The sequence below is a fragment of the Patagioenas fasciata genome, chromosome 4 (assembly GCF_037038585.1).
Source record: "Patagioenas fasciata isolate bPatFas1 chromosome 4, bPatFas1.hap1, whole genome shotgun sequence".
Classification (NCBI taxonomy): Eukaryota; Metazoa; Chordata; class Aves; order Columbiformes; family Columbidae; genus Patagioenas; species Patagioenas fasciata.
The window spans coordinates 71963643-71976560 of NC_092523.1; the positions used below are offsets into that span (position 1 = coordinate 71963643).

At 43.5% G+C, this 12918-nt stretch overlaps 1 protein-coding gene across 2 annotated transcripts in view; it reads left to right on the top strand.

Moving 5' to 3' along the window:
* The first annotated feature begins 5484 nt into the window (after positions 1-5484).
* The window catches only part of ARSJ (arylsulfatase family member J), a 45253-nt gene continuing 37819 nt past the window's right edge, over positions 5485-12918 (top strand). The window contains exon 1 of one of the 2 annotated variants that reach the window (XM_065837795.2): positions 5485-6211. In XM_065837795.2, the coding sequence (XP_065693867.1) occupies positions 5835-6211 (377 nt within the window). In that variant the 5' untranslated portion in view covers positions 5485-5834. The remainder of the gene's footprint in view (positions 6212-12918) is intronic. The other variant, XM_071808112.1, reaches the window with a different exon arrangement.

The following is a 12918-nucleotide window of genomic DNA, read 5'->3' on the forward strand; positions in this document are numbered from 1 at the left end:
TGTTGTTGGCAGTATCAGAGATGGGGGCCATGGCCAGGCACAGGCATGGGTGTGACAAACCACCAAACTGGGTCTGTAAAGCTCGTTCCTCTTTCAGTCCTGAGAAGTTCCCAGGATAGCACTCAGAAAAATGGGTAAGGGAGCTGTCTCACTGCCCATGCCAAATAAATTCTTTTGTGCACATTCTTGGTGCAGCAAAATTCGTTTTTCCCGTTACGAGTGAGAAGCCCTAGCTGTGAATGGATGGTGTAAATGCATAAATGCAGCTCCTTTGCAGACTGGGCTTCATAACTGGTAAGTGAATCTACCACATAGTGAGACAGCTGCTTCAAGTTGAGAGGGGTTACAGCATCTCCAATAACACTGAGAACTGTGTGATCCTTTTTTCAGTAAGGGCTTTCCCTGGCATCTGCTACTAAAATGCCCCCCTTTTCCTAAGGAAGCATACAAGGCAACATATCATCCCATTGCTGTTTCCAGAAGCAGTAGGACTATACAGATTTGAACACTTGGTTCTGTTTCTTTAGGTATAATGAACATTATGTAACTGGGAAAAGGAGGACCCTCTAGCAAGGCTGCTATCAGCTCCAAAGGTTTTGTTGTTTCAGTCATTACAGGGACTGCCATGAGACCTGTATCTAAGGTCAAGTTCTAAATTTCCGGAGTGACCTTATTGGCATCAGTTGAGTAGCTGCACATTTACATCACCACAGGCAACTGAGATCAGAACCTGGACCTTTGCCTATGAAAAACAGCAGTGGATTGAGGAAAATCTGTGTTAAATATAGGATAAGTTAACAGCAAAATTCTGGTTATGTCATCATAAACCAGGGAGTAAGCCATGGGTGGAATCTGATAATTCGCAAGTAGCACATCTGTAAATTAATTACCAGGGTCCCCCGACGAAGGCAAAGGGAATGATGTAAGTCCCATGACTCACCAGGTTTTTATTCATGTTCATAATACACTGTTTCCAGTGATGAGTGCCTGGCAAAAGCACAGCATCCACCTGGGAAAGAGCATGCAGTCAAGTCCTGACTTTTTTCCTTTCCCAACAGGAAGGTACGCTGAGGTCAGTGGCATGCAAAAAATTAACTGGGGTAAAAGGAAATGCCTAGTTACTTTTCCTCCTCTTGGAAATAGAAAGAATATTGTCTGTGTGTGTAGGCCAAAGCCCGCTTTGCTCTTACTACAGTTGTAGCTATTCAGCTAAAAATAACAGTTCAAAAAGCTGTTCTTTAGGCAAAAAGCTGTTCTTTAGGCAGACAAAGTTTTCTGGCCTCAGGCATAACCAGGAAGAGCACTGGAATGCACATCCTGAATCAAAACCTTTCTTTTGTAGTACCTGACAGCTCTGACTGGAAGGTAAGAAGAAACATGTAGTCCCAGCCTAGTAAGAATTACCCTTTTAAGACAGAACTAAGCATTAGAAGAACAGTTATAGTGTTATCATAGGACTTTTAGTACTGGAATCTATTTTCTTCTACAAACTGTCCTCTCAAGACCTCATTTATCTTTATTATTTCAGCTCCTCTTGAACTCGTGGGGAGATTCCCTCTCAGGACGTGTACTGGCACAAGGAATGAGAGGCTGCATCTTCCAGCCCTGCATGCTGCTCATGCTGGAGCTGTGTGCCAGTCGCCTCCTGCACCAGAGAAGCATCTCACTTCTGCACCAGCTGCCAGACAAGGCTAGGTAGGGCACAGAAAGAAAATACAACATGTGTTTTTTTCCTTTTTGGAAAAATATTTTAATCTGCGTTCCCCCAAGGTGTGTCTCCTTTTAAAACAGTTGTGGGTTTTGGTTGGTTGCTTGCTTGCTTGTTTCAAAACAACCCTTTAGATTCCCCATTACCTGAACCTGACTCAGTCCAGCCACAAGCGGCTTGGCAACCTGGAGGGAACAGGAGCGGAGCTGTGACTTGGAGACATCCCTCTGAGTCTCACTTCCCAGGGGCAATTCCTCAGAGCTGAGGCTTCAGACAGAAACTCATTCAACCAGACTAATTCTTTGCTGTCCTGTGCTGGTACTGACTCTTTGGTCTCTGTCACGATTGGCTTTGAAGGAAAAGCCTCATTTAATTTTTCAACTGTACTTAACCTTATGAAGCTGCTATCTTCTTGGGCTTCTTTTTGTGTGTCAGATATGTATGTCTCAGAAACAGAAAGGTTAGATTTCAGCCTGAACTGAAACAACTAGAAAAAGGAATGTTTAACAGCCCTACCTTGACTGACAATAACTACAGATGAGCCTTCAACTAAAGTCACCCTCTCTGCACATGTTTAATTGAGTTAATTTTATGGTGTCAACACACAGAGACTACATAAGAAGTACTAAAAATATATCATTTCCTAATGGTATAATAAATTCAGTTTTAACGACTGTATGTTTGAATTAATGTATTCACTGCACTCAAGTTTAAATACCAATGAAGGTTCTGTGTTTTTTCCCTAAGGGAAAAACACTTCTTCCGGCTTTCACAGCTGTTCTGTTCCTTTCACTGAGCATCCTGAATGGGCTGTATAAACCATGCTTGCAGCTCCTGAGTGTCTACAAATATTTTCTTAGGTGGAATATTAATAGCACGTTATCTTCCCAGGCCTCTTTACTTATAGGTTAGCAGAATATTTTGCTGACATAAGCCTACTTTTGTTTTCACAAAATTGGAGAAAAAAGGGAAGTTTTGTCAGGCTCATAAAGCAAGAAAGCCAAGTTCATAGATGTCTGACAGACAGGTTTTCATTTGCAGTTGGGTGCTGACTAACAGGGTTTGGTAATGCTAACGGGGCGCTGCCATAAGGCAGCCCTGGAAAATTGCAGGCTATGTTCTCCTGCTTTCCGCTAATAGCTGTGCTTTTTAGGGAGATAAACTCTCTTGCATCTGCATATTTATTTTTTTCCTACTATTCAAAAAAATTTTAATCCCAAACTCTCCTTTAGATGATTCTGTAGTTCTGCATACTGACGTTGGTCACCAACTCAGGAATGATCCCCTTTAGCCAGCCTCCTACCAATCTGAGTATTTTGGATGTGTTGGAAATATTTTGATTTTATAAGCAAAATCATATATGGCTAGTCACAGGTACATGGATATCATAAGGCGTGATAATAGCTGGTGTATGATATTTTTTAAAACAAACCAAGAAAGAATTAATGAAAAACATATTTAACTACCAGGAAGTATGAATACATTTGATCAGATGTTTAGTGCAATGCTCGAATGTTTGTCTAGGTCCACGGTTCTATTACAGCTTATAATATAAGGACGTTATATTTTGTTTGCCATTTTGCAGTAGGTCGGTTAAAGGCTATATAGCATTACTAATCCAATTTGTGTTTTACCATTTATAGTTGTAGGTTACTATATGTATTCTTTTGGTCTTGTAAAAGTGAGAGAAAAGCAGGACTAAAAAATGTGAATACAGAATTCCTTCAAAGAGAATGTAATTTCAGTATAGGAAAATTTAAGGGTTTCTTCAGTTTAAGGTTCTGAAGCTTGGTTTTTCATTTTTGTTTGTTTGGGTGTTTTTGTTTTTTAAAAGAACTTGAATTAACATGCTGTAAAGTTCCTCTGATTTCAGAAGATATTCTACTTCAAAAGTTAAGCTTTGTAGGTTTTACAATGCAGATGTAACTTTGTCAATATCACTTTCCAGCACACACAAGTCCTTAGGTAGCACATTAAAGTCACTAAATCCACTTTTATTCCTGTGTTCTTCCTGCTGCAGCATTGTGAACTGCAGCACAATGCTTAGTTCTTCCTAAATAGCTCTTTTTCAGTGGAAATTTTAGAGTGGGGACATCTTTTTTCACATTAGGTTGCACAAAATCAGTTACAGTTGACTCGAATTTCCCTCAAGACAGCATTATTTTTTCTCCCCAGAACAAGGACACCAAGTGCTCTTATGAACTGAATTACAGCAGACATCTGGGCAGACAAAATCCAGACACTTGCATTACAAAATGTTATTGAAGGGAATTGAAGTACATAAGCCAACATTCAACACCAATACACACACTGTGGATCTCAGTTAAGAAGCTGCTTCTCATGTCTGCTCTATCCATTTAATGCGTTGAAGGTTCTTTGAAGCATCCACTGGAAGGTGTACTGGAGAGAAAAATGTTAACTCAGTGCCATTAAATTGACTGTCATGCTGCCCCTTATGTTCTGGTACGATAAGGTTGACGTTGGGAACTTTTCATTAGAAGTGCACAAGTGAAAGCCATGCTGTGCACAAGGGAAGTTGTGCTCCATAAGAGAAGACCTAGCCCATCTAAAAGTATTGTGTTCGACAGAAAACTGTTTGAGGCAGCGTTATGCAGAGCCATGGGGAGCAGAGCAAATGTTTAAGAGCATACTGAACTTTCAGTACTAGAATCCATCACCTTTTAAGAATCCAAAGACAGAAAGGTTCGTGCGGAGGGATACCAGCCAGCCCAGCTGTTCGCAGGGAGCAGCTGGAGCTTCCGAGGGCTGAGGTGCACTAGCTGTAGGATTTTGTCCAAGTGGCTGGTTAAGAGTTAATGCTTTATAAAATCTAGTTTGAGTAAAAGTTGTTCCTGTCATGATGACTCATGTTAGACAGGTCAAACCTGCACATTTACTTCAGTTTAGCGTAATCATGCATGAATGTAAGCTTCTGCTTGTTTTGATGTCTTTCAGGACTAGGGTGAAGTTGTATTTTGCAGCTGCAGCACATTCATACTTTAACCCAAATTTTAAAAAATGATAGTACTTTGAAAGGGCGCATTCCCTACATTTGCCACAACCTTACCAGAATTCGAGGGTTTGGGATTTGTGACTGGTTTGTGGCTGAAAAGAAATCCAATACATTCATACCTTCCAGATGTTTGTGGCGATTTCAGAAACACTTAAAACAACCAATATTTCGGGTGGTGGAGGAGCGAAGGGCAAAACGACCACCTAGCTTTGGGAAGGAGACGTGGGACCCGCCGGCAGAAAGGGCTGCCCTTTGCAGCGAGGGAGATGACAGCGGGCGGTGCCCCGCCGAGCTGCCCTGGGGGGACTTCGACTCCCAAATGCGCGGAGCAGCGGGGGAAACAGCAGCATCCGAGCGGAGGCCGCTGGCCGAGAAGGGGCGGGGGGCGCCCCCGGGCCGGGCGAGGAAGGGGAGGAGGTGCGGAGAGAGGGGAGAAAGGAGGAGAGGCCGGGAGGGGAGGGAAGAAAGAAGTTGCGGGGGGAGCTGGCCGGAGGGGAGGCGCGGGCAGCAGATGGGTCTGCAGAGGGGGCGGGCAGCGGGGAGCAGCTCCGGCTGCCTCCTGGGGCCGGGGTGCCCCTGCCCCTGGAGGGGCCGCCAGCCCGTGCGCCGGGAGCCGCGGGGAGGGGCGAGGAACGGAGCAGCCCGGCAGCGCCGGAGGGGGCGGGCGGAGGGCGCTGCGCGGGCCGGGGGGGAGCGGGTGGGCGGGGGAGGCGGCCCGACCCGTCCCGTCCCGCGGGCCGCGCTGCGCCGGGGCGCCCTGACTCGCTCTGCCATGGGCACCGGCCCCGGGACGGGCAGGCAGCGGCGCCCCGGCGCGGGGCCGGAGGCGGGCCGAGGATGCTGTGACCCCCGGCAGGGCCCTGCCCACCCGGCCGGCACCGGCACCGGCTCCAGCACCGGGCAGAGCGGCCTCCGGCGCCTCTCCCGTAGCAGCGGTTGAAGTTGTTGAAGTTGGTGGTGGCTGCGATGAGAGGGGTTCCCCTCCGCTCCCCCGCCCGGCGAGACCCCTGACGGTCCCCAGCCGCGCCTCAGAGACTCCTTCGGTTTGTTGTGGTTTTTGGTTTTTCTTTTTATTATTAGTTTTCTGTCTCGCTCTTGCTCCAGCCCAGGTGAATGGCCCGCGGTGGGTGCAACTGGCCTCGCCGCCTCTGCAAGGGGAAAATGCTGGCCGTGGGGGTGCTGGCCGGCCTTTCGGTGCTCAGCCTTCTCACTTACGGCTACCTGTCCTGGGACAGCCTCGGACTCGGCCCCGGAGTGACAGAGGCGACAAGGACCGGGCTGGGAGAGGAGCTGGGGACAGGCGTCCCCAGCTCGCAGCCTCACATCATCTTCATCCTGGCTGACGATCAGGGATTCAGAGACGTAGGGTACCACGGATCGGAGATCAGGACACCCACTCTGGACAAGCTAGCTGCTGAAGGGGTTAAACTGGAGAACTATTACGTTCAGCCTATGTGCACACCATCCAGAAGCCAGTTTATCACTGGAAAGTAAGTTTACCACTTCATCGTTCACTTCACCAGTTTAAGCGCTGTCCCTGTTGAAAAGAGCATGGGTTGAACCTGGCTAAGTACACCTCTGTTTCATCCTGTAGGCAGAGAGGTGCCTTTCTGATTCACTTAAAAACCTGGGACAAAACGGACTTTCTAATATGTTTAAAATAGTGAAATAAAAGCTCACGCTTTGTGAGCCAATAAGGATTCAGCACTGTGAGCTACTCCTGCTGTGAAGTGCTGTAGGACATTTACATTTACTGCATTACTAACATACGTGCTGGTTGTCAAGTAACGTTGCTATTATTGGGAAGGAATCAGCTTAGGTTTTCTGTGTGATTTCAGAGTGACTTACAGGAGGAATCCGTGTTAGGGAACTGAAGAGTTTGCAGTTTCTCCAGTATATTCATTACAGCCAGTACACTGGATCACAAATCTCACTGAACCTTTACTTAATATGAGTTCTTGCTGAGGGTTATAGTGAATTTGAGAGGATTCTCCAGTGTGTCACGTGTAGATCAGTGCAAGGAATCCAAACTCTCTCTCAGGATCCTCTGAGCTGCAGCACTGTGCTTGTCATGATGCAATTGCAGCTTTATAAACTATTAGAAACTTTTAAGCCACTGAAATAGGTGCCTCACCAAAATGTTAAAAGCAGTGGGTTTGTATTGCGCACTTTGCTGTCTCTGGTAAATTGTGCTTTATTGTGGTCTGTTAAGTAAATAACCAATTAACCCAAGCAAAGGGTCTTCTTACATCTGAAGGTTAATAAGGATTGGGGTTGAGGGTGATGCATTTGAACTGTAGGAACGGTTCCCAGAGAACTCCAAGTGTGGACACATTTACTCTGGAACAAAACCGCCTTGTTTCTGTTTAGCTTAACTCACTTTGACAGGAACAGGGAACTCTTAAAAGAGCAAAACAAAATGAGAGGGAAAAAGTTACTTAGTTTATTTTCTCCTTTGCTTAAGTATAAACAGGAACAAGGCAATGTTAATATTGCTGGTAAAAGAAACACATGTTTAAATAAAACAAGCAACTGGCCTGGTCTCTTGCATCTCCATATGGTAGAGCTGGAGATAATTCCTGGTCTCGGTCTAGTTCCCAGACTTGCTGGAGCAGGGAAATTTTCACAGGGAGCTGACATATTTTCTAGAGTAAGACTTCCCAACATGTGTTATTTTTTTGATTGTTTGTGGGTTTTTGTTGTTAGGAGGTTTTTATTTGTTTTTTATTTGTTTTTGTTAGCTTTGGGGATTTTTTAGTTTTGTGTGTGTTCTTTTTTTTTTTTTTTATGTGGACTGTGTCTTAGAAGAGAAGTTATTTTGAGGTACCTACTCGCTCATTCACAAGAACATAGTTGCCCTGCAGCAACTTAAGTAACAGCTTACAAGGGAAATGTGTATCAGGATAGTGTTTAATGCATCTTGGTTGTCTTTAAGGCCATGCAGCAGTTGGAAGCGAGGACCCGCGCCAGCAGTGTGTAGCCAGCCAGCTTTCTGAGGACAGTGGTTTGGTAACCAGCACTTTACAAAGGGAATGTCATGCTACACAACAATGACTCATGCAGCAGCTGGAGGAATGGGATGACTGGGTTCCAGGGGAACCAGGGTGCTGTGTTGGCTCTTGGAGACTGTAGAGGTTGTCTAAACACACAAAAAAAGTAACGTAAGGGATAACAGTAACTCACTTTAACTATTTTAGTCCTTTGCTAAATATGGACCAGTTTGTGTGTAACTATATCCTAAGAGTAAAAGGTAGGCATGTTCTGAGGAATCCTGGTCTTTTCATCAGCTCATCAGGCGGAAATAGCTCTGCAAGTCTGCCTACTTTGGTTTTGGAACCTTTTAGAGGAAAAAAGAAATTTGCTTATACTTCATTTATATTTTCTTAGTCTGCAGTTTTTTTCATGTTGTTCTATTCTGGGAAAAAAGGAGCAGCAGATAGAAAGGACTGCCTCACATGACTGAGAAATAAGGATGGTAATGGTGAGGAGTTAATAGGTTTGGGTAGAGAATTAACAAGGCAGATCTAGAGGATACTATTATCCCTTCAGTCTGGAGATAAATGCTTGTGATAACTACTTTCAATGCTTTCTTAGTTGAGGTATCTTAATTAAAATGCCAGGACTCAGAAACTTCTAATCCAGGAGAAGTGCTGTTATATCTTGAATTCCAGAATAAGTTAGTTCAAGGCTAAAAGCCTGCTCGACCACTGAAGGACCACCTGGGTGCTCCATGCCTCTTAATACACATACCACACTTAGCGTGTGCCAAACATCACCTGATTGATCTATGCGAAACAGAGGGGCTTGTGTAAACTAGATTCATTAGGGAGCACTGACTCATGTTGCCAGCTGGAGCTTAGACTCCAGGCAAAGAGACTTCAAATGCTCCAAATTCTTCAGAGGTCTCCAGGCAGTCCCTCTAAGGCTTGTGGTAGTAAAGGGACCCTTCTTTTGGTAGCTGTCCTGTGCTGGGGAAGGAGGTTGGAGGTGACATGTTAGAAGGGAGGGGTAGAATTGGCTCTTTTTTCCCCTTCATGCCGTACCACAGCATAACAGCTGGTGAGCTGGTCTTTCTGACCACTTTTCCTTCCCTCTCTTTGCTTTCTCATGTCCTGTGCTTGAGGCTTTGGCCCACTTTCATGTCTTGCTTTCCGCCAGCATTACCTCTTTCTCCATGCACTCCATCAAAAACCATTGCTTTTAGGCTAATAGCAAGGCTGGCTTCCACAGCTTTTTTTCTATTTTGTGCTTTATTTATGGGTGTGGGGAGGGGGTTGCAGCTGAGCTGAATCTTGGGAGCAGAGAAGAAGTGTGAGCCAGTGGGCTGAGAGCCACACGTGATGTGCTGTCCCGGCGGGGAGGTCGGGGGGCGGCTCTCGGGAAGCAGCTCAGCCCTCGCTCTGCAGCTGCACAACTGCAATCGCGGGACCGACCCGGGTGAGAGGGTTGGCTCTGGATTGTGCTGCTCCTGGGACTGCTGCGGTTCCTGCCGCAGCCCCTACAGCTGCTTTGAAAATTTGGTAATCAGTGCATTTTGGAGACTCATCTCTATTGTTGCTTTGTGCTGATTTGAGCAGGGCAGTGGCCTGCATATAGTGGAGAGGTTATTGACCTGAGATAAATTGCAGAAAGACTCTAGGCGTGTTTGGCTTTTTTTTCTTTTCTTCTTCCAAAGGATGTGAATGAACACAAGTTGTCCTCCAGACTAATTGTATTGTGTGATATAGTTTTTTTGCTCTTGTTCTTTTCTCCTTGAAAGTAGTGGGCATGCCTCAATAAGCTAAATAATTTAAGCAGAATTATCCAGCAGGTTATCCAGCTTTAAACCAGTGCTGAGGTGACAACTATCTTACACAGGTACTGAGGTAGATGAGAAGAAATTTGCATGTGTGCATACATCAACCATTCTGAAGTATTCTTCAGATACAGAGTCATGAATATGGTACAGAACACAGCTAAACTAAAAGACTACTTTTAAGCTCATCCTTGTGTTTTGAAAGAAATGAAAAAGATACACATTTATGAGAAGTTTATTTTTATGAACATAAAAATAATGGCTCAGACTTCAGGTCTTCAAGTTCTTTCCCTAGGAAAAGGGGTTAAGAATGCATAAGGATACTCAGCTTGCACCCAGCAGCTTGCTGGCCAAGTGCGTATTGGGTTTGGTGTATCTGTGCACTTAATGGCCTTGATGACTTTTAATTGTATGAATAAACTTGTAGACTCATTTGGTAGTACAGTTTAAAAAGAACTGGATTTATTGAACAATGCAGGCCATGTCATGTACTAAGAAAGTCTAAGATTATTTGCGTGTGAAGTTTTGTGCATGTGTGTGGATGAGAGTTGATTGGGATGAGGGAGAAGGTAGAAGATTGATTTGTTATGGTCAGCTGTGGTATTGCTTGTTTAGATAATTTATTAAGTTACATCACAATGAAGAGTTATCTCCTTTTTAAAGGAAAGATTATTGAGCATAATCAGTGTACTGACAGTTTTCCAGAGGGTGTTTTTTAAATTTTGAAAGATTATGATTGAAAGGAGGAGTATTCCTTTGAGACAAAAAGACTATAAGCTTAGATGAACATCTGCTGGGGCAGCTGACCCAATTCTATAGATGGTGTTATGCAATGTGGTTGCATTTGCTGGAGCAATACTTAATTTAGCAAAGGAATTTGAGAAATAAGACTGACTGATAAGAAGGAATCTAGACATAATGCCCCCCAAATTTATGGCATATTATGTAGGCAGCAGACAATGACTTCCTCTTCTAGGTTCCCACTTTTCTGCTGACTATCAGACTTGTAGCCTTAGGACCATTATATACCCTGGAATCCCTTTGGGCCACAGGAAGGTTCCTGACTTGTGCAAGAATAGGATCTCTGTTTGTTGAAACCGATACACAGCCAGGGTTACAGGTCGCTAAGGAATCTGAACGCCATTTTACAGTGAACACTTATGAATCATGGAAGCACTACATTAATCTCAAAAATGAGCTTTGCATGATGGACGGAATGTGGACACGGAAGATGTTGAGAAATGTTGAACATCTGGGGAAATATATCATTTTTTCCCTGCGATAAAATGAAATACTGAGGATTTGCTCATCCAAAGCAGACAGAAATGGATTGTATAATCAGTAAGCGCTGATTTTTTAATAAAAATAATTACATCTATGTTGTCTAATTATAGAAATATTACACATTTATAAATATATGTGGCTATTTAAATACTTAGTATGCATTCTCTTGTAGGCATCCCTGTGTAACATTACATAGTTCACCATAGAAAATGACGTTTCAGCAAACTAATTTATTTTGACAAACAGAAATAGAGGACAGTTTACAGTACTTTGAATTCAAAGCAGTGCAGCTGACTTCCAAGCAAGCAGAAATATTGTATTCAGGGGGCTCAAACTTCTTGGTAAGCTTTCTCTTTTCCTGCCTCCTGGATGCATAATGGTCCAAACTACACTTTTGGCAGTTTGGTTGCTCTGAGAAGAATCCAGTACAGTGGTGTTGATTGGGAAGTTAATTTCTATGCTCTGAGTTGAAATGAAGTGTCTCAGAAACTTGATGGGATCTTGAGCTTTCTTGTGCCTTGAACAAACCAACAGTGCCCGACTGGTTTGGGGACTATCAAGCAGAGGAAGAACATTGGGCCATGCACTCTCAACCTTCCTTGCAGAGGGCGAAGTCCAAAGGAGAGGGGTGCCAGGCAGCCCTGTGGCCACGGCGTTTGTACCCACATGTACATTTAAGATGAGGAATCTAGTTGTGCGGAGAGAAATCTAACATTACAATGCATGTTCTGAAGGCATTTATTATACTAGAGAATAAATACTGGGAAATGTATGTAACACTCCATTATATGTATTCCTTATTTTGTAGTTAACAAAATATGAAGGACTGCACAACATCAGCCGTAAGTATCAAGAAATGGTCTGATGCTTTATTTGCTCTGAAACACAGACTTGGCAGTCATTGGTCCTGAGTTTGATTCTGATCAGTGTTTCCATTAGGAACCTGGATGATGAAATAAAATGTTCTGGTTAAATATGCCACTAAGATAGGAGGGGCTGCCAGCATTGGGAGGCTGTATTGATATTGGAAATCATCTTGACAAATTAGAAAAATAATCTGAAAAAAAGGAGAATTAAAGTCAGCAGTGACAAATAGACAATATTATGCTGGACCAGGAATAGCTTTTCAAGCAAAGGATGGTGAACAACTGCTTAGACAGCAGTTCTTTAGAAAAGTAGCTGGAATTAAGTGAATTGTGTACTGAATAAGAAGTCAGCAATGTTACAAGAAGTCAAACATCATACTAGTTTGTGTAAACAGGGGAGTGTAGCAGATATTTGAAGCTGTCCTTTTGCTCTATAGCTGGAGCACTCGTTCCCAAACTTGGGCATCTGCTCTCCAAGAACAGTGTGCATAATTGGATAGCATCCAGATAAGAGTGATCAGATATCTCAAAAAGATAACTATGGATAAAAGATCAGAAGAAATGGAGTTGTTTAGTCTAAAGAAGAGAAAAATGAGAATGGACATGGTAAGCCTTCACTCTCTTAAGAGCTATGCAAAGGGAATGGGCATAATGTATTTTCAGTGTCATGAGGGATGGTACAAGACACGAGGGGCTTACTTGAGTAGAGACAAAATATACCAGTTAGATAATAGGGAAAACTTTCCACTGCTAAAGATTGTGAAACACTGGAATAGCTGGCTTTGGGAAATTGCTGAGTTTCTTCGTTGGAAGTCATTAAGAACAGACAAGAGAAATATGTCAGGAATGACATAATGTAGTTGAATCTGTCTTGGGGAAAAGCGTTGAACTGGATGGCTTCTCTTCCAACTCGTATTCATCTGTGGCTCATTTGAAGTACATATTAACTACAGAAGGCATCCTGAAGGAGAGTGTTCATAAAACATTTTTAAACACTAGGAATGATTTCAGCATTCATTCTGAGAGAAGATAGTCTGTGTGAAACTTTCATTTCAGTTTAGCCCTAGAAAGTCCTGCTTTCCATATCCTCACTGTCTTTCAAAAATTTCAAGATTTTTTTCCCCCTAGGCCTTCGTAACTCTTGCAGTGTGTAATTATTTATTTCTACTGACTTCTTTAGGGATAATTTGTGGGACTGCTGCCAAAGATGTTGAGGTATCTTTTTTCCATGTTCTTGTTCTGTCTTTTGCTT